The 20537-nt window shown below is 42.6% G+C and overlaps 1 protein-coding gene across 3 annotated transcripts in view; it reads left to right on the forward strand.

Annotated features, from left to right (window-relative positions):
- Positions 1-18973, forward strand: part of LOC306962094 (protein TANC2-like) — a 56680-nt gene extending 37707 nt beyond the window's left edge. For all 3 annotated transcript variants that reach the window (XM_079555151.1, XM_079555152.1, XM_079555150.1), the window contains 17 exons: positions 850-1050; positions 1347-1450; positions 1576-1684; positions 2884-3006; positions 4245-4481; positions 4995-5204; positions 5781-5862; positions 9097-9230; positions 9956-10079; positions 10154-10329; positions 11100-11235; positions 12473-12502; positions 12589-12680; positions 12960-13106; positions 16272-16372; positions 16606-16849; positions 17470-18973. In XM_079555151.1, the coding sequence (XP_079411277.1) occupies positions 850-1050; positions 1347-1450; positions 1576-1684; positions 2884-3006; positions 4245-4481; positions 4995-5204; positions 5781-5862; positions 9097-9230; positions 9956-10079; positions 10154-10329; positions 11100-11235; positions 12473-12502; positions 12589-12680; positions 12960-13106; positions 16272-16372; positions 16606-16849; positions 17470-18510 (3291 nt within the window). In that variant the 3' untranslated portion in view covers positions 18511-18973. The remainder of the gene's footprint in view (positions 1-849; positions 1051-1346; positions 1451-1575; positions 1685-2883; positions 3007-4244; positions 4482-4994; positions 5205-5780; positions 5863-9096; positions 9231-9955; positions 10080-10153; positions 10330-11099; positions 11236-12472; positions 12503-12588; positions 12681-12959; positions 13107-16271; positions 16373-16605; positions 16850-17469) is intronic.
- Positions 18974-20537: the final 1564 nt, after the last annotated feature.

A 20537-nucleotide genomic window follows, 5' to 3' on the forward strand; every position in this document is an offset into this window, starting at 1 on the left:
TATGTAGAAGTCATTTTCTGCTTTGCATGCAGTGGAGCAACACTGCTTCACCCTTTGTTGATCCTACTTTGCTAAAGGCAAAGCCGAGGTATAAGTTTCTCTCACTGTTTGATGTCTGAGGAGGGAAACGAATGCAGACTTAACTATTCATTCATTCATTTTTACATGTGATTCACTAGTATGGATAGGTTTTATTTATGTGTAGCATGCCAATTATATAAAGCTCGTGTAAGTCGAAGTTTGTGGGAAAATGAACTTCATTATACAAGCAGTAGATTTTGTGCACATAAGTGAGCCTAAGTAACATGCCACTACCACTCTGCTCCTTAAGGCTGTACCTCTCACCGTTTGATCATTGCGTTGAAGAAATATCATAAGACTTTCGATTTGAAAGACTGTAGACCCTCATTTTTCATTGACCTGGTTTAGGCTGTGCACCACACTATAAAAGCTTTTACTTATACTCCCTTTTCATAATGCTAATTGAGGATTCCTGTGTTCTTATTATGTATTTGAACAATGTATGTGGGTAGGTATGTGTCACCATAATAAGAAGTCAAGTTGTTGTGTGTACCCACGTACATTTTGCAAATTGGAACAAACATAAAAGGATCCCATGCAGAAGATATGTACTGTTTTCTGTGCAGTGGGCCATGCTCTTTTTGCTACATGCTTCTTCCTGCTTCTGCTAATCACACTATCAATTCCTGTATGTCTATTTTCGGCATTTTGTCTTCAATCTGCTGCATTTTAAACCGACTTCATTTAGACCTTGTAAAAGTCTTGGTTGTCCCCAAACCCCCCAAAACCCCCACACTACTAACTATTGATTCCTGTTTGTGTTGTCAGGTTTACCTACTGATGTGCCGCATGAGCTTCCCGGATAAAGAGGCCTTTGAACGTGTACTTCCGGTGCTGAATGTGGCACTGGCATCTCTGCACCCGCTGACGGACGAGCAAATGTTCCGGGCGCTGAATGCAGGCAGTGTGAGCGGGGAGCTGGAGTGGATGGACTTCCTGCAGAGATTAGACAGTCTGGCTGGATTCATGGTAAGATGTGGGTAAGACTCCTGTATGGCTTGATAAAAGGACATGAATAGGAGGGTTTCTTCCTTGAATTCTCTATGAAAAGGAAGTCCAAAAACTAGATGCTTAGAGACATGTTTTAGTCTTACGTAAACTAGGATGACTGGTTTTGTTATGGATTAAAAACATGAATTTGTTGTTACCCGCATGTCTGTACTGTGTTTGTGTTAAGACTCTGAAATCACTAGATAGATAAAGTGGCTCCTACATTTTGGCAACTGTGTAAAATGATTGTCCAATTTTTCTTCTACCTCCTCTAGGTGCGGCGCCGAGACAGCACACGCATGCTGTGTCACCCCTCCTTCAGAGAGTGGCTGGTTTGGAGAGCGGATGGAGAGAGCAACGACTTCCTCTGTGACCCGAGGTGAGGCCCAAGTCAATGCCCTTAATGCTGAACAGCCCGGACACACACTGTGTGTCGAGAGGTTACAGATAGTTTACATACTGCATACTTAGCAGAGGCATTGAAATGTTACATTAACTCCCCAGGAGCGGCCATGCGTTGCTGGCCTTCATGTTTTCACGACAGGAGGGAAAATTGAACCGGCAACAGACAATGGAGCTCGGACACCACATCCTCAAGGCCCACATATTTAAGGTAATACAATCAGAATCAGTCCAGTTAACACTAACCACTACTTGTGGCCATACTGCCTTTGCTATGCCCAATCCCGTCAGACCTAGGAAGCTAAGCAGGGACGGGCATGGTCGGTACTTGGATGGGAGACCGCTTGGAAACACCAGGAAGCCTGGCGAATGTAGTGAGTGAGTAAGTGGTTGGTGGTGGTCGGAGGGGCCGATGGCGCAGACTGGTTGCCTTGCTTCTGTCAGTCTACACCAGGGCAGCTGTGGCTACAGTAGTAGCTTACCACCACCAAGTATGGAGTGAATGAATAATGCAATGTAAAGCGTCTTTGAGTGTCCAGAAAAGTGCATTATTATTGTTATTATTATTATTACTACAAAACATCATAATAAAACATTGACACAACTAACGAAGAACACAATTCCTCTAAAACGAAGGCATTTGTCCTCCCTGATCACGTTTGTTGCTTTAGGGTTCAAGAACTATTTGCTATAAATAATGCAAAATACAACACAATAATGACCCAACCTTGATCCATCATCTCCCACACACAATCCATACACTTTAGTTCATGCACAGACTCGTAATGCGTTGGGAGATTGTTCAGCTTCACAATAGGCTAAAACCCTCTACATATTGATTTACTCCTGGGATGCAACTCTGCTTCTTAAGAACTAAAAGAAGCAAAAAGAACAACTTAAACTTCTCATGTTGCTGAACTGTTGGCCCTGAAGCATAAACAAAAGGCAGCAAAAAGTTTATTTTTTACATAGATAAATTGTGGTTTGTTGCATAACTTCACACTTTATATTCAATATATTCGGAAAACACATTTAAATTGCTTCAACAGAAAGGTTACTATAGAATAACAGTCTTGTATAACTTGCACCAAAGATTATTTGAATTATGAATGCATATCTAATTTAATACTCTTCTTTGTGACAAGGGCAAGTCCTTTATCAGTGTCAGTGTGGAGTTTTGGTCATCTGCTCATTATTTCCAAGGCTTTCACAATTTTGCTAAATTTGCGTTTAATATAAGACGGAGACACTTGACCTTTTTCTCTACTCATCCATAATCCCTATAATGAATTTTGTGATCAAGCACAGTAGAAGCACCCAGCTTTCTTGGAAATTAATTAGAGCATAATCTCAGTCACTGCCTGCCGTCTCCTTCTGCGCTCACGCTCTGTCTCTCTCTCACTCTCCCAGGGCCTGAGTAAGAAGACAGGTGTATCGTCCAGCGTTTTGCAGGCCGTGTGGGTGAGCTGCAGCACTGACAGTCTCTCCGCAGCTTTGGCCTCCCTCAGGAACCTCTACACGCCAAACATCAAGGTGACATATCCCTGCCCCACTGCGGTGTAGTGGAGAGAAATGTTTCTATTGCAAAATACACTAGACAGACATACAATGTAAAGGTCCACTGCTTTATTCAGGTTTTTTACAGTGGTTTGAATATCTAGCGATGTATATTAGTTGTGTTCTTTTAGTAAGACAGAAGGTTTAGTTTAAACGCTTTACTAGATCACTCGATCACTTCCTGGGATCTTCCTCAGAAGCGTCACCTGGTGGTGGAGGTGACCTGTCGTAGGCAGCTTTCATGGATTTTCCGGTCAGTAGGGAGAGCTTACGCCCCCTACTGACTGGCGCCTTCTTCAGGACGGCATCCCAGGTGTGGGATAAGGTGTACGCTCCGTCGTCCCGGTTCATAGATGTTGGTGCACGTTTCCTGATCTCAATGGCTTCTCTGATCCAGCGGTGGTACTTGTTACTTTCGGCACAGATGACCCTGGCATTGTCCCCATTCATGATGTGGTTCTCCCTTTTACATCTAGCTATCTAGTTATATAGGGGAGAGCGGGGTGGGTTGGGTCACATAAGACAACTGCCAAGATACTGAGGATAGAGATACCTGCAGGGGTGCCAAACCAATCGATTGCGCTCTTCTGGTAGACCTGATCCCAAGTTGACCGCGAGGTGTATAGGGAAAGAGAAAGGACAGGATTTCGCGAAAATCAGCGCACTCCTGTGACTATTTGCGTATAGTTGCGGCGTCCAGCGCCTCCGCGGGGGCTGCTGTGTCTGACACCCCAGCCGCCTCTCACACAGCCCCAGGTCTGACTTCTACTGAAGCCGGAGCTGCGGCCCCGTCCTCCTGGCCGCCTCAACCTCGCAGGTTTGCGATGTTGACACTGAACTGGTAGATCTCGGGAGGTTGGTTGCTTGAAAAGTAGATCTTCTGTCAAAAAAGGTTGGACTGGTTTACATCATTTACCACAGAAATTCACATTCACAAGACTTTAATAACACGGAGGAGCTTCATAGATTAGAATGTTCTCACATACACTCCTGGAGATTCTAAAATGGTGAAATGAGTAAACAAAGGCTAGTACAGGCTGTTTTTTCCAAACCATGTGCTAATGAAACTAAACACCACTTCCATAGTTTTTGACAATAATGACACAGGTCTTTGTGTTAGACAGTGTCATTTTTAACATTATTCACGCTGCTGTCTGAAGCTCATCCTCATGACTTTCTCTATGTTTAATGCTTTGTTTGTTTTCATTGTGCAGGTGAGTCGTTTGCTGATGTTAGGAGGCGCTAGTGTAACCTGGGGCACAGAGGTAGTGGGTCATGCCCCAATCCTTGCTGTCCATGCCCATCTGGGACATTTGGAGATGGTGGCATTGCTGTTGGAGATGGGTGCTCCTGTGGATGGGCCTACGGACAGCGAGATGACCCCTTTGTGTTTGGCAGCAGCCGCGGGACACACTGACATTGTTATTCTTCTCTGCAAAAAAGGAGCTAAGGTGAGTGACGTGTACAATAGCAATCTGCTCTGGTTAATACTTGGGGCCAATGTGGCGTGATTTATTTGAAAATGGAAGTGAAAATAGTATCTTTGTACAAACCTAGTATAGTATTAATTTACCCAGATGTATGTTGAGTGAAAACACCATATGAGCAGTTTATTTCATGTTTACATTATATCTATAGATGTAATAGATATCTATAGTTATCTAGGTTCTATCATGGTGTCCTTTCCCCCATCATCTTGAGTGTCTGTCACACTCGATACTCAGTATGTGACACAAATTACATTTTTAACTGTCAGTGTTAGTTTTCTCTGGGAAACTTCAGCATCCGCCAGGCTCAGCACCAGCACTCAATTTCCTAACCTCTCCTTGATGATTTCCCAAAAAGCCCTGATTTCCCTGGTTCTATTTTTGGACGCAGATATAAAGAGTCTTAATGTAGGGCAGAGTATTTGGGAGCAGTGTCCAGCAGCAGTGTCATGTCCCGGTGTGGTCCCTCTGTGGCAGGTGGGACACGCCGATAAGAGCGGCCAGTGTGCGCTCGTTCACACCGCTCTGAAAGGCCACGCGGAGATCATCAACATCCTGCTGGGACAGGACTGGGGACAGGACAGCGCTCCCGACACCGAGCCACACCTCAGCAACGAGAACACAACCGTAAAAAGGCAGGCTGCACAACAGGCCCTCACTGCTGCTGCCAGCCTGGGACACACACAGGTATACTTTAAGCTGTTAATACTGCAATAATTGGGAACTGTTATGGTGTGGGGGTTGCTGCACTTGGTCGGGCCTACATTTAGGAACACTATGTGCTCAAAAAGTGGTCACACAATGGTCACACTCTCCCATCATCAGTATAAGATTTTGGTGAATAATGAATGCATCACAGGATCTTTTGACATTGTAGAGGCTGATTAAAACAATACCACAGCGAATGTGTGCTCTAATCAAAGCTAAAGGGGCTCCAATCAAATATTACAGTTTGTAACCTTTTTTTTTTTTGTGGAAACCTTTTTTTTGGTCAGGTGCTCCTCCTTATGAGCATTTGAGTGATACTAATCAGTGGAGTTGAAAGATATCCTATATTATGGTCCAGATACAAAGTTTTTATTACAATGCATACATAAACTCCCTGTAGGCTTCACCTTTATTGCCCCACCCCTTGAATGTTAGAGATCATGCCTTTAAGGTTAAATATACATTATTTAACCCTATTTGATTGTGGTCCATAGATAGTAGAGAGGTTCTCCACATGCTCAGTGGAGGCTAATACACACAACTGTCTCCCTGCAGGTTGTGAGGAGTCTGCTGGACTTGAAAGACGAACAGCTGGCGGTGCAGATGGACGCTCACGACTCTCTCTGGGGAGAAACTGGTACGCTCCTTTCCCCCTGTCTCTCCCCTCCTCTGCTCTACACCTCTGTTTCTTTCCTCTTTCAGTCCTATCCTCCACTCGCTCCTCTCTCAGATAAATATAGCTCTCTTACCTCTTTCTGTCCATCACGCCAGATCTGGAGTCATGCTCCAGGGGGCTTCAGGCTCCGCAGTTCAGCCACATCTCTGCTTTGTAAACTTTGCTTAAAAAAAAAAACACAAAAAAAAGCATTGGGAGCTCTTGGAAGAAACTCATGTTCAAAAGAATTTTTAATACTATCCGCTGCCATTTTGTATCATTTTTTGTAATGCTATTAATTGCAAACTGAAAGTGAATTGAAATCACAGAGCTACTAACTGCTGATCTATCCGTCTTTCTTACTTTTTTACTGTCACAGAGAGGCTACAAGAATTACAACCACGGGGGACTGAACAAAATGCAGCGACATCTTAAAGCATTACAATAGATATATATTTCAAAGTAATTTGTCTTAAACGCTAACGAAGGATTAGTAACTGAGATCAGCTTGCAGGTCGAACATAATGCAATAGAAAGATTCTTCTAGCGGCTGAAAGATGTAAAAGTGTGAAACTTCCAGTGTGTATGGAAGTGCTTCTGGTTTAATTATGTCATTTCAAACTTTTAAAGATAGATATTGATCAGTTTCTACCTACTTAAGTCAATGGAAAGCTGTCATCCCCCATTATGGCGCTGACTGTCCTGCGTTCACTATAGAGATCTGCTGTGTCACTTTTAACATTTTTGGGCACTGTTGCAAATATTTGAGCCCGATCTGTTATTCTTACTCTCTCAAATTGTAAAGTTTCTATGATGGCATAAATGCAGCATAATTTATGGTTTGCTGAACAAGAAATGCATGGATTATGTCATGATTAATATGTTTGAAATTAATTAGGCGATCGTCGGATACCCAGCATAATGTTTCACAACTGAACTTGAATGTATCTTTTAATTTTTTGATACAAACCTGACATTATTTAAACCTTCATCTGTAGTTGTTCAGTATCACCAATTTTCCCCTTGTGAATGTGTAGAAGGATGGATGGTTGGATGTTTCCAGTTGTCGACGCGATAATTAATTGCCCATTCTCTGGAGAGTACACTGCCTCAGCTCGTAGTTGACAGTGTAGGCTTCCGCCCTCAGGAATGAGGAAAAAAGATGAATGAAGAGTATCATGATGGTTGTTAGCATCAGTCAGTACTTATGTATGCTGTGAATGCCTGCTCTGCTCCTCATAGACTAAAGATATTGTTACCACTAGCTTTCTCCCACCGCAGGGCCTTAACGTGAAATACAATGCACTAGCCCATAATAATAGGTGCCACAAATAAGCTTAAGCAAAATGGCCCTAACTAAATTTTAGTAGCGCTTTAGTGGTGCTTTTGGGCCCTGGGAGGAGCTGTGATTGTGATGAATGGAGGGAATACTGCATTCTTTGAGACAAAATTTAAATAGAGTCTTGTAACAAAAAAAAACCGGTACGTTATATTTTACAATTACTTTCATTTCTAACCAGTGAAAAAGCCAGTGCATAAACAGCATGTAGTGTTGGATTTCCCGGAGTTCTGTCCATTGTAGAGCCCACTGCTGTTCAATGAGTATAAATTACCACCGCCATGGCTTTAATCAGTGTGTCGCACTGTGTTTCAACCCCCTAACCTTGTTACTTTGCGCTGCATTCACCTTGGAACAGGGAGAGCCAGTCAGATTTAGTGTTTGTAAATACCCAGGGTAATATTTTGTATTTAAAGACCGCGTTAATGCATTGATCTGTTCCTTGAGGTCACATGATCAATAGCGTTATCCATCAGGGTTAGCGTCGATAGCCGTGCCCTGTCCTCAGCTGCTCAATTATCTGCTCCATTCTTGTTGTTTGTCATTGTTAACTACACAAGCTTCGGGAGAGGAGGTGAAGCACTAACTTTTGTCCACTATTTTTCCCTCATAAAATGTTTGAATGTCCTTGAGCGAATCCTTGTGCTTGGCAGATGTGAGCTGAATACAGACAGACATACAGTCACTTCAACTTTTCACCTTTGTTACTGATTAATAGATTATGTTTGTGCTACCATTAGATCAGTTATTATTTTGGTGGTAGCAGTAGTGAATGGTTACTAGGATTTCGACCGTAAACTGAATTTTGCACCAATTTAAAGGGACTATATTGAGTTTAAAAATGTTAAAAATTAAGTATTTTCCTCCCCCTACATGTTCCAGCAATGTCCTAATGTGTAGAATGAACTCAGACTTGTTCACCACAACTGCCTCTAAAATCCTGCACTGTCACTCCAACAGGTGTTACTGAAGTGCCGTCATGCACAAGCTTAATATAGAAACTGCAGTTACGCGTAAGACCTGAGGTGGCAGTAGCGGGTATAAAAATGACCAACTTGCATCTTGTCCCTTTAGGGTTAGGGTTAAATCTAAGTAAAATATTAATAAATACCTATTTATTCCACCCTGCTGAAGGGGGAAGAGTTGAACAGTCCAATGGCTGTTCAACCTCCTGTGGCGCTCCTTGTTACAGCATGGCATCCTTAGTCTCCCACTGGAGGTGCTCTTGCAGGAGAGCATCTAATTAATGCAAATGTATTAAAACATTTTAATATCTATCCATCAGCATTCTTCTGCTTTAACTGAGACCTGGTTACCTAGAATAGAATTCCCTATTTGGACACTTCCTCCTGAGCTTCCGGGCCAGTCTCACAGTGTTCGCAGGCCAACTGAGAGGCCCTGAGAGACCCTGTGAGTCCTGGCACTTCTCTGGGGCCTCTTCCCCATGGGACATCACCAGAACATCTCCTTTGGGAGGCGTATAGTTGTCTAAATAAATGCTAGGTAGCTCTGTAATGTCTTGGTGTAGGTCTGCGTCTTCCTGCTTCGTTATCCTTGTTTGAAAGTTTGCTGCCTGGTACTTCCCTGTTATAGATCATCTCTGTGGTGTCTGTGAAAGTTTTTAATCCCTGGCATTTATCAGATTTTATTAAAACCGAAGTTTGCCACCTCGTTGCTGAACACATTTCTCCAGGATATGATCTGATGAGATGCAGCAGTGCTTGAATTTAAATCAAATAGAAAATGCAAATCAGCCGCTCAGCTCGCATCTCACCTTTCCTCACTCTGTGTATTTTTTCTGCGCTGAATCTGTCAATTACAGATCCATGCCTTGCTGGGGGGGTTTTCTCACTCTGTATGCTTGTGTTTCCTGATAGTGCTCAGCGCTGCAGCCGGCAGGGGGAGGATGGAAATATGCAGTTTGCTTCTGGATCGAGGGGCGGGGCTGGAAGTGGCCAATCGCAGAGGGATGGTTCCGCTGCTTGGTGCCTCAAAACATGGACATACACAGGTGACTATTTTTTAGACCTAGATAAAGCAAAACTGCACCTATTGTTGTCTGCAGCTATAGGTTTAAACTCCAGTACATCCTCCTTTCAAAGGAATAATCAATAATATAGCTGTAATATGAACTATTGAACAAGTTGGCATTTAGCACTATGGGGTAAATTATTGGCGATATTGTGAAACTGTGCTTCTCTTCTCTGTGTCGTATATGCTGTATCTGAAAATTGATTTGTCTAGACTGAAGACTGCCTGAAATAGTGGTTTGTGTATTCAGCGGGAATTCAATAGAGGACATTCAATGGATTTTGTTGGAGGAGCACTTGTCAATTAGAAATGCAATAATAAAGAATGTGGTCCATCTTCTGTTATGCAATTGAATAAATTAGCAGCGTTGAATAGACCTCTGAAACCCACTAAAGAACTGGCGCTGCATGAATAGTAAGATAAAGGGCTCCATGATGAAAAATACATGTTTTTTGTTATTCCATTGTTTACTCTGTAATACTGCCAAATGAATTTCAAATTGAACGGCATGAGTATAAGTTGTCTTTATACACAGCTTTGATTGGAAAAAGGTAGAACTGATTTTGAGCCCCCAGTTTGTAGTATGATGTACAACTTTACTATGCATATCATAGTAATCATACCGCCCCAGTCCCTCAGATAATAAACTGTCCCGTCATCAATCTTTCTCGCCGTCACCTAGCTAATCATTGAAGTATTTTCCAGGTTGTCGAGTTGCTGCTCAAACAAGGCGCCGACATCAATGTAACCGACAAACAAGGGCGAAATGCACTCATACTGGCTGCCTCTGAAGGCCATATAAGCACTGTGGATATTCTGCTGTCAAAAGGTATGGCCGTTAACTGCTATATGGGTGCTCATGTTGTCTGAGCAAAGCATCATATGAATTTGTTACGTCCCTAGGTGCGTCCCTGTCCTCTGCAGACCAGGAGGGCCTCCCTGCTCTGAGCTGGGCCTGTGTAAAGGGACAGAAAGCAGCTGTTCAGCATCTGGTGGAGGCCGGTGCCGACCTGAACCAGCCAGACAGACAGGGGCGCACTCCCCTCGACCTTGCAGCTCTGAATGGAGACTCAGAGACGGTGGGTGTTTGGAATTACAAGACGAAGAAGTGATGTTTAGACAAGCTTATTTATAGCCCACTCAATAATTGAACTCCTCTTAAATTAGCATAACCATGCCGTTTTAATCAAGTCCTGCAGAATGAGTTTTATTACCAGCTAGATTGTTTAAAGGCAAACATAGAGTAGTGTTTTGCATATTTCCTGCAGGTTTGAGTTTATTAATTGAAGTGCAGCTTGTCACTTGTGGAGTTGTGGTTTTAAAACCTTTAGGGGATAAAGCTATACTGGACTGAAGCCCTCAGTGCAGTTCATCCTTTGCTGATCTGCAAACAGTGACATACTTCCACATATAGCTTTAGTATTAAATAATTGATGATGGTCAGAGGAGGAAGAAGGGATGAAAGGACCCTGGGCGCGAACATTAAAGAATATACAGCACATGTTATATGTAGCAGGAGGGGGCTGCAGAAAGGCATCACTGAAAAAGACTGGTTTAAACCACCAACATCGGGCTGTGGGTGGTTTTATTTTGTACATTTTAAAGTAAGTTCAAGGTTTGTGGGTCACTCTTGTTTAATCCTTTGTATTTATTTGAACATGGGACTGACACCAAGGCTAATCTGTTACTATGCCCCAATGTTGGATCAATAGAAAACCGCACTTATACTGTTTTTATGTAGCAAAAGTAAATAGCAAAAACAACTTAATTACATTGCCTTACAAAAGATCCGTGCTGCATTTTGAATATTATAATCAAAAAGTGTATTTGATCTCCCGTTTGCTGGCAGGTGCACTGTTTGGTGGATCACGGCGCAGTGTTGGAACGGACTGAGCATAACGGAAACCGAGCCTCTGAACGCTCCTCGAGCGGCTGCCAGAACCCAGCCCTGGTGGCCTCTCTGCTCAAAAAGGGATCGAAAATGGGTAAAAACACGCTGCACACAAACACTGCACTGGACATTTTGAAAAGAAAAAAAAAAACAGATAAAGAACACAATGAAGAATATGAGCATAAAGCGGAATCAATATTGTTGCTGCAGGTGGGAGGTAATGAACTTTTGATTGATTTTTGTTCCTCATAAAGGAAGATGTATCTGTAGTTGGGTCTTAACTGTATATTTATAGATTTCTTTGGGTCCAGAATTTATTTGCATCTTTTTTGCTTATTTTGCAGACCTACATCAGCCCTGAGTTAGTCATAAATAACTGGTTTAGCCCTGGATTAGTTCTAGTTTCTGTGTCCTAGTTTAATCTGGGTTTAGACCTTGACTGAGGTTCTGGTTGTTCTGGTTGTTCTGGTTGTTCTGGTTGTTCTGGTTCAGGTTGTTTTTTAGTCCTGGTTGTTACTGATTTAATCCAGGCTTAGTTTTCATTTCTAACTATCGTTGACCTGGTTTATTTTTTGTCTAGACTTATTTTAGTCCAGTTATTGGTACATCAGTCTGGATTAGTCTTCAGTCAATCAATCAATCAATCAATCAATCAATCAATCAATCAATCAATCAATCAATCAATCAATCAATCAATCAATCAAACTTCATTTATAAAGCGCTTTTCATACCGAAAGGCATCACAAAGTGCTGCACAGATTACATTTAAAACAATACGCCTGGCACACCCTCCCATATAATTATATATTAGGACTAAATAAATAGATATTAGTCTTAGCCCAATCAAGTTCTGGCTGTTTTAGGGGTAGGATAGTTACGACTTTAGGTGAGAGTCCTGTGGTTCAAGGCAGAGTAGTGCAATTAATCAATCTCCAATGGAAATGTGTTTGGTCTTGAATCGCTGTTATTGACGTGGGAAATAGTACTGGAGTCGTCTCATGGTCTTGTCTTAAACTAACAAATTGTTTTAAACGTGAACATCTAAAGTCTGGATTGATCAATAGGAGGAAACAAAACAGAGATTTATTTCACCCAGTCCCAATGGAGTTCTTGGTCTACTTTTGCTCTTGCACTTGGTTTATTTATTTAAATTCATGTGTTTAGCCACGGATTAGAACTGCTATTCAATTATAATTTGGGTTAGTTCTGGTTAAGTCCTGGTATCGACCTGCTCTGCTTGGTTCTCCACCGGTCGTCTGTTATCAGCTCTAAGTATCCTCTCCATCTCTCTCTATGTTTCCTGTGGGGTTTTCTCGTTCATCCTTCAAAAGGCTACAGGACAGCTCCTCACGATCGATCAGGTATGAGATTTACGGCCGGCTCCCTGTGCACGAGACAGGTCAAGATGTGCAGAGAAAGATGACTGTTTATTGTGTTACTGTTGCAGGCCATGCTACCTGGGCCATGGCTTCATCCAAACCAGACATCCTGCTCATTCTGCTGCAGAAACTCATGGAGGAAGGAAACATGCTCTACAAGGTAATCATGTTACAGGCTGCTGTTTGAACAAGCATAGATAGTTTAATAATGAAATGTACTTATTGAAATCCAAATGTGACTGCTATTGTTTCTGCGGTGGGTTTGATACCGCTGGTAAAAGCTTCTGTAGCGACTCAAGGTATTTCAGGAATAAAGTGGAAAGATATGTTCTGCTTTCATAAATATTTCAGGCAGATCTACCTCTTAGCTTTTGCATGAATTAGTTCACTATTATGAGCTACATCCTGCGCCTCTTTTTTTTGCCTTGTGCTCGTGTAGAAAGGACGTATGAAGGAGGCAGGGCAGAGATACCAGTATGCCCTGAGGAAGCTGCCGCGCGAGGGACAAGGAGAGGAGCTGAAAGGGCTGCGGGATCTGAGAGTTTCTCTGTATCTCAACCTCTCTCGCTGCCGAAGGAAAACCAACGTAAGTCCCTCTGCTGTATCAAAACGCTCATGCACTATTTAGCACCATCAGGTTTATGAGGAGCCGAGGGGACCGCGAGAGGCCTGCCCAGTCCTTCAGATCCATAATTCATCTGGATAAACATTGCACTACAGCAGACCGTTAAAATATTTCTAAATCCAGACGTATATGGACCTTTATCCATCCTATCATGGGGAGATTTACTTTTTATGCATGGTAGGTTTTTGATTAAGATCCTGATCTCTGTATCTTTAAAGAATGAAGTCTCATAAAGCTGTCTTTAAGCATGAAGTTCACTAGCAACCAATCCGATTTTATTTCTATAGCGCATTTTATAAACAAGAGTTTCCAAAAGTGCTGCACAAAAACATAAAATATGATTAAACCAGAAGCAATAAATAATTAAAAACAATAAAACATTTAAAAGCCAATACACACAGTAAAAAAATACACAAATAAAAAGAAATCAATTAAAGCAACATACATGATGAAAAGCTCATATTAGTCTGTACAAAATTTCAAGAGTATTAGAGGATAATATTAAATCGCTATTTATCATACTGGGTCAGGCTGTGCAGTCGTACCATCTCTGTCATAGCCTTGACTATGGTGCCCAGGCGCCACTGTCAGCCACTGAACGTTTGCTTGCGTATCAGTGTGGCGCTCTGAGAAGGTATTTATCCCTTTTCTGTGGAAGCATAGACAGACTTGAATGGTAGGACTAGCGCAGTTCATGTCTCCGGGTCCCGCACCGATGGTAAATAAACTTCTCCTGTATAAGACATCCAGACTTTTCCACCTATCCTCTTGAACACCATTGTTAATTCTGTAATAAAAAGGTTTGCTGTTTGCTTCCGCCACAATCAGGTCCTGCCAAAAACATAAATACAGGTGTGTAATAGACCTATAGCGTCTTGGATGTAGGCTATGTGTTGCCATAGTAACACTGCGTTCCCTCCCTGCGTGTGTTTAAGAGCAAGGCGACAAACAAGGAGAAGGGTTTGGGCAGGTTGTAGATTCTGCCATATACTGAAGGCAATAACCTGAAACATTTTAGTAAATAGAGTTGAATCACTCACTCTTATCTTGAAAATGGAGGCACCTGACAGTGGAAGTCTGCAGCCAGGACCCTCTTGTTTGATCCCCGTTAACGGTAATGCAAACTGTTAGTGTGTCAGTGGGCAAGTTCCTCCATTCATATTTGTCAGTGCATGAATTACTGTGCGATTGGTGGAGGTCAAAGTGGCTTTAGGCGCGAAATGACTCATCTCTGTCATTGTTCTCCGGAACAGCTGTGGCTACAGAAATAGTCATTACGAAGTGTGAGCAATGAATAATGCAGTTTTATGTGTTATTTTTGTATTGAGTTGTATTGTATTTTGTGTATTTTTGTAACTGCTTAGTAATACAATGGAGACTATTTTATTTTTATTTGTCTGTGATTACATCAATGCTTAATTAAAGTAACAATCATCTTATTTTGTCTGGTTTAGCTGCTCTAGCCATATTTATTCGATTGTTTCTGAACGCGTGTGTCTGGTGTGTGGTGCGTCTAACCTGGTGGAGCAAGTGCCGGCGTCACGATGGGGCTGTTGTGGATGAGATGATGCTTTTGTCCCGGGGCAAGGTTTAGAGCGCCTCCCGATGACAGCTGTCTGAACTGGATGTGTTAAAAAGTCATCCTTGGGGTCAGTGCGACCGATGAAACAGATAATGTGAAGTGATAAGGTCATTCTGTGGCCAACGCAGAGCTGCTGCTTTGTTTGTGCTCGGGCATTTACAGTGGACTAAAAATAACAGGCAGAAAAAGGCTGTTGCTCTCAAACTGTAGTTTAGGTAACGCAGATGGTAAGTTTATGTAAATGAACACGCTGGATTGTCACCATTGCCTAATATGCTCGAGTTGTCCTGGATTTCTGCTCACATGCACTCTCTCATTTATACACCAGTGTATTTAAACGCTGGAGGCAAGGTGGGTGAAGTTTCTTGCCCAGGGACTACATTATGCACACTGGCCGGAGATGGAATCATATCACCGACCTGAGGACTGATGGGCGCACGCTCTGCCACTGAGCCACTGCCGCCCCCAAAATTAAGCTTGGTTTACTTTAAAGTTTGATCCGGCTGTTAACCAGTGGCCTGGTTTAGTATTGCTCTGACAAGTTTATTGTCAGAGCCATTCCATACACCAATTTCAACAGTGCTTGTTTTAGTATCAACGGCATTGTGTAAAAAGTTTCTAAAAAACGTTGAACTTCTTGATACCACCATTAAACATTTAATCACTTCTTTAGAGGCTGCGGCTTTAGCCTCGCTTTCAAGGACACACCAACAAAGACATCATTAAAGTTTCACCTGAGAGTAATGATGATGAGAAAGACTTAAAAAAAAAAGAGAAAATCACAGGGAAACCTTTCTTCCTGTCCGTTTTATCGCCTCTATTTCCGCCAGAGGACGAGCGGCAGTAAAAATAATTGCTTCACGTTCAGAACCATTAAACACGCATTGGTCAGAAGTTTAATGAGGATGCAAACTCGACATTATTGAATTTGGACCCTAACATATATAGACCAATCATTTATGTGTACTGATTCAGTTCAGGCTTTTGAATAAAAAAAGGTTTTGTAATTTCCCTGAATGAAGGCTCAATCTTACTCACTTGCGGTCAGTTTACTTAAAGCCACACTGCGGACTATTCCAGGCTTTATGTTGTTGTGTCACTTGAGCAGGAGTCTCCTCATGATCAGATAGACACCGAAAATTATGTCTTTGCAGTGAGATATTGAAAATAGCATTTAGAACTATTAGAGTATTAGACTTTCAACTTTTGAGGCGGTAAATTGTCAAGTTGTACACAAGAACATTATATACATAATCTAAAAACAAGCATAGTGGTAATCCTCAATTAGCTTTCTTGCATAGTTGTGAGTGAAATGTAATTTGTCTTTATACATCGTTGTAATCTACTGACCACAGAGTATATCAAAGGCTCATAGCTGTTTCCAGTCGCTTTAACATTTATGTCACGCTCGGATTTCTCCATATTATACAAGGCTGACAAATATAAAGAAACTTTAAAAGATTGCTTTTTTTAGCTTTTGTTTTGGAGTTTATTTTTAAGCTTTTTTATGCTCTAAAATGTGTCTTGTGTTTCTGAAAACACAGGACTTTGGCATCGCAGAGGACTTTGCAACAAAAGCTCTGGAATTGAAGCCAAGATCTTATGAAGCGTATTATGCCAGAGCCCGCGCCAAGAGGAGTAGCAGGTAAACACTGCTGTAGAACTGTGTTTAATCATTTGCTGGAGTAATTCACGCCAAAAGCTTTTGCATGCAACTTTCTAATAGTAGTGTTAAGAAACTTTGTGGGTTTACGGTCTGCTGCATCAGAGGTTGAACTCATTGTTTGCCTTTGTGAACTTACATCTAGCAGATTGTTCCTGGTAGTGACTAGTTTTAGTCCAGTTTTAGTCCTGACTACACATTTGTTTATTCCACAGACAGTTCGCTGCAGCGCTGGCAGACCTCAATGAAGCAGCACGACTGAGCCCGTCCAACCGTGAGATCCGGCGGCTTTTGGCCCGGGTCGAGGACGAATGCAAACAACATCAAAAAGCACAAAGTGGCGTAGGTGGGACAGCTCATAGCCTCAGTCGGGACCATCACAGAGACGGTCACCACCTCCAGGTCGGGGAGGATGAGCCCGATGTGTTTTCACAGGGTAGTCTGGAGAGGCCCATCCCAGTATGTACCGCTGTTACATTTACACTGTCAACTAAAAGCCACACTGTGTGTTGCATTGTTACATGTTATATTGTTATATTGATACTCAAAACATAAAAGCAAGCCTGCAATACCAAACATGCTCCCAAAATTATTACTAAATGCATATTTAAATACAGATAACTCCACATGCTCACAACAAGAACAGGAGACTGTTATAAGCACAGGAAGTTAGCCAGAACTAGTGTGATGTTGCTACATTCAGTGCCATTGAAATAAAAAAACAGGATTAAATTTTGAACATATGTGTAGGGTTAGCCAGCTGCAGACTCCGGGAAATCTTCAATGTATTTTTCCTACAGCTCTCAGTGATCCAGATATTTTCAGCTTAATGCCCTGTAGCTAATGCTGAATGATATGGACAAAATTTCATATCTCGATCTTCATGCCAGATATCTCGATACGATACGATATAACTAAAACCAAGCATTTTTCAGAAAAAAATTAACATAATACAAAAGAGTGCTTCTTGGTTTTTCGATTTTAATGTTTTGAATATTCATCTCTCAATATCAATACGATAACAATATATCTTTCAGCCCTTCCTGTAGCCATCATGAAGTGTAACTTTATCATTACAGGTGGACCACAGTGACCATGAGCGAGACGATGACAGGGATGACTGCGATGAGCTGCCGTGTGGAAAAAGTCCAGAGTTTTGGCCTCTGAATCCTTACGCCCCCAACAGGACTCTCCCGGGAAACTTTGGGCTGTCTGATCCCTCGCCCTGCTTCTCTCCGGACGAGTACCCGCTGTTTGGGGACTTGCATGAGCCAGTGCCAGCCCTCAATAGACTGAGCCAAAGCAATCGGACGCATATGCAGAGCTATTCCCTGCAGTCGGGACGGGTTGGGGGCAGGCCTCTCTCCCTGTGCGCCCCATCAAGTCCTCTCCCAGGCAGACACATGTCCACTTCCTTACGACCAGCCCCGCTGCTCGGCATCGACATTGGGCCGGTATCGACGGACCACTCTACGCTTAGCCCCACAGAGCACTTTCACCCGATGTCCCCAAACAGCGCGTCTCCCCCCGGGCTGATGCACATGTACCAGCCCCGTTCCTCTAGCTTCTCCAGAGGCTCAGACAGACTCTCTGCCCACGCAACAGCTCCGGACAGCCTGGCGTTGGCTCTCGGTTCCGGGATGGAGGTGCGCAGAGAGGTGGGCACCGCTGGTTCGAGGGGGTCCAGCTCGAGTCAGGCTTCCAGCGGGAACTTATCGGACAGCGGGCGACAACAGGACGCCCCTTGCCCGATCAAGAGCAGCGGGAGCTTCAAAGCCAAACCGGAGATCAAACCCAGACCTTTTATGGGGGTCATGGACAAATCTGTGAGGGTGCAGGGGCAGAGCACCAGCCTGAGCCGTCCCGAGAGAGGAGGAGTCGGGGACAGTTTCAATATGGCAGTCATGGAGTTTCAGGGGGGGCACAGTGACTACAGACGCGCCTCTTTCCAGGACCAGATTTGTGGGAGCAGCAGTCAGCAGCGGGAGGGCAGATCGTCCCAGTCTCAGCTCCGGTTCCCGGATGGGCGCCACAGACCGCCCAGCCTGACCCGAGATAACCCCGCCCTGCACATGGCCCCTATCAAACCCAAGCGCTCCTTTATAGAATCCAATGTCTGAAAATATTAAATTGAACAAAGCACAGTTTAGGAATGTTTCTACCATAGACGGTTTAAATCAATGGATCCAAGGACAAGGGACTATTTGCATGTGGAGGTGAGAGGTAGCTCCGAGCTGTTATTAATATTTTACAGCTAGATTTTGTTTTGTTTCTTTTCTTTTGGAATTCTTTTGCACTTCAGATTATCTTTGTGAAATGTTTACACCAAGATGAGCCAATCAAGACTTATTACCATGTGAGAGAGAGAGAGACAATTACCCTGCGGGACGCAACTTTGTTTTGCAGTCACTCTTTCAAAACCTTTTTATTATCAGCTTAAGATTGACTTCTGTACTGTTTTTGTTCACTTTATTGGGTGGCATGGTGGCGCAGTGGGTAGCGCTCTCGGCTTCCAGCAGGAAGGTCCCATGTTCCCGGGCCATGTGGAGCAGTTCTATGTTCCAACACTAAAACCATGTATAATAGGGGCTCCTCTGGGACGTAAAAAAAGAGATTCTGAAATCTCACTGGGACTGATTAAATATAGGTCAAATATTGTCCCTGTAGGAAAACGTGCCCTTTGCATTTGGCCCATCCTTCAACCAGTGCCCCTGGGGAAACGTTTTTTTCTAGATTTTGACCCAGTATCTCTGTCAGAATTAGGCCTGTCGCAATAATTACTATATCGACTTATCGATCTGTAAATGAAAGAAAAACAATATCATTTTGGGCTCAATATTTATCATTAGTACACTACATTTATCCTATTTTTGTAATACTTCAACAATTTGTGTGTTACTTGCAACTTGTGTTACTGAAGATATGGTAACATGTTTCTTTTTGTAGAACAAATGATGACTGTTTCAACGTCAAATGTTGTTGTTGCGACAGGCCTATAGTCAGGAGTACCTGGCTAGATGCGTGTTTTGTTTTTGATGAGGAAAACCACCAAGAAAATCCAAAGAAAACCCAAACCATTTAAACGAGGAGAACACGCAAAACCCAAACAGAAAAGGCCCGACCTGGCTCGGGAATAAAGCCGGGACCTTCCCGTCATGAGGCAAGGGTGCTTACGCCGCCTTACCATGACTACGTGTGGATCGGGGTCCATGTTTTTCTATTTTAACATTTCGGTTTACCATAGGGAGCTGCTTGTGTTTGTTAATATGGGTCGGGCCACTCGCTCTTGGTCCATTAATTTCTACGGTCTGTGGCTCCATCCAAACTGTGTTCGAAATGGCCGACCGCGTTAGAAACTGCTACTTCTTGAAGACCGCAGTCCACAGACGCCTAAAACGCCGGACCCTTTATAGAGGCAATGAGCTATACTGTGAATCTAGCTTGTGTTGTACTTTCGCAAACTACGTCGTATTGGTAGTTTTATCCAAAAGAGTTTTTAAGTGCCATTTCAAACACAGACGATGACCCATATAAGGTAGCAAGGGACCGGTGTTTGCCTCTTTACCTGAGCCTGTCTGTAGGTATATGCTGCTGCACTGCATTTACACAATCTAGATCCAGTGAACTCAGGCTGCTACGCTTTGCTTTTATGTCTCTATGATAAAACATATATTGTATTGAAGAAAATATAAGTAGTGGTTTTAAAGAAAATAACATATTCTATCAAATGTAGAAGTAAAAAAAAAAGAAAGTGTCGTGCACGGATACACTTCAGAACCTCATGCAGATAGTTACCATTTCTATCGTCAAGTGTCTTTTAAATACATTTATATTTGTACATGTACACAATACAGATTCTATACAGACTAGATATATTTCCCGGTTAGTGGCTGTAGTCAGCATCACAGACTGTAAGGAATTACTTTGTGTACTTGAAAATAATTCTCTTTGTGGGTGCATTTGTACATGGGGGAAATGCTGAGCTGAATCTCAAAATGACTGCTTCTATATCCACTTAATGCTATTTATTTTTCATAGCAAAGAGCATATTACTGTATATGGAGTGTTTATTGTTTTATTTGGATATTTGAACATTTTTAGGAGTGCAATGAAATGAAAAACCTTAAAGACATTTACGTCACAAATC

This window comes from Gobius niger (genome assembly GCF_951799975.1).
Source record: "Gobius niger genome assembly, chromosome: 4".
Classification (NCBI taxonomy): domain Eukaryota; kingdom Metazoa; phylum Chordata; class Actinopteri; order Gobiiformes; family Gobiidae; genus Gobius; species Gobius niger.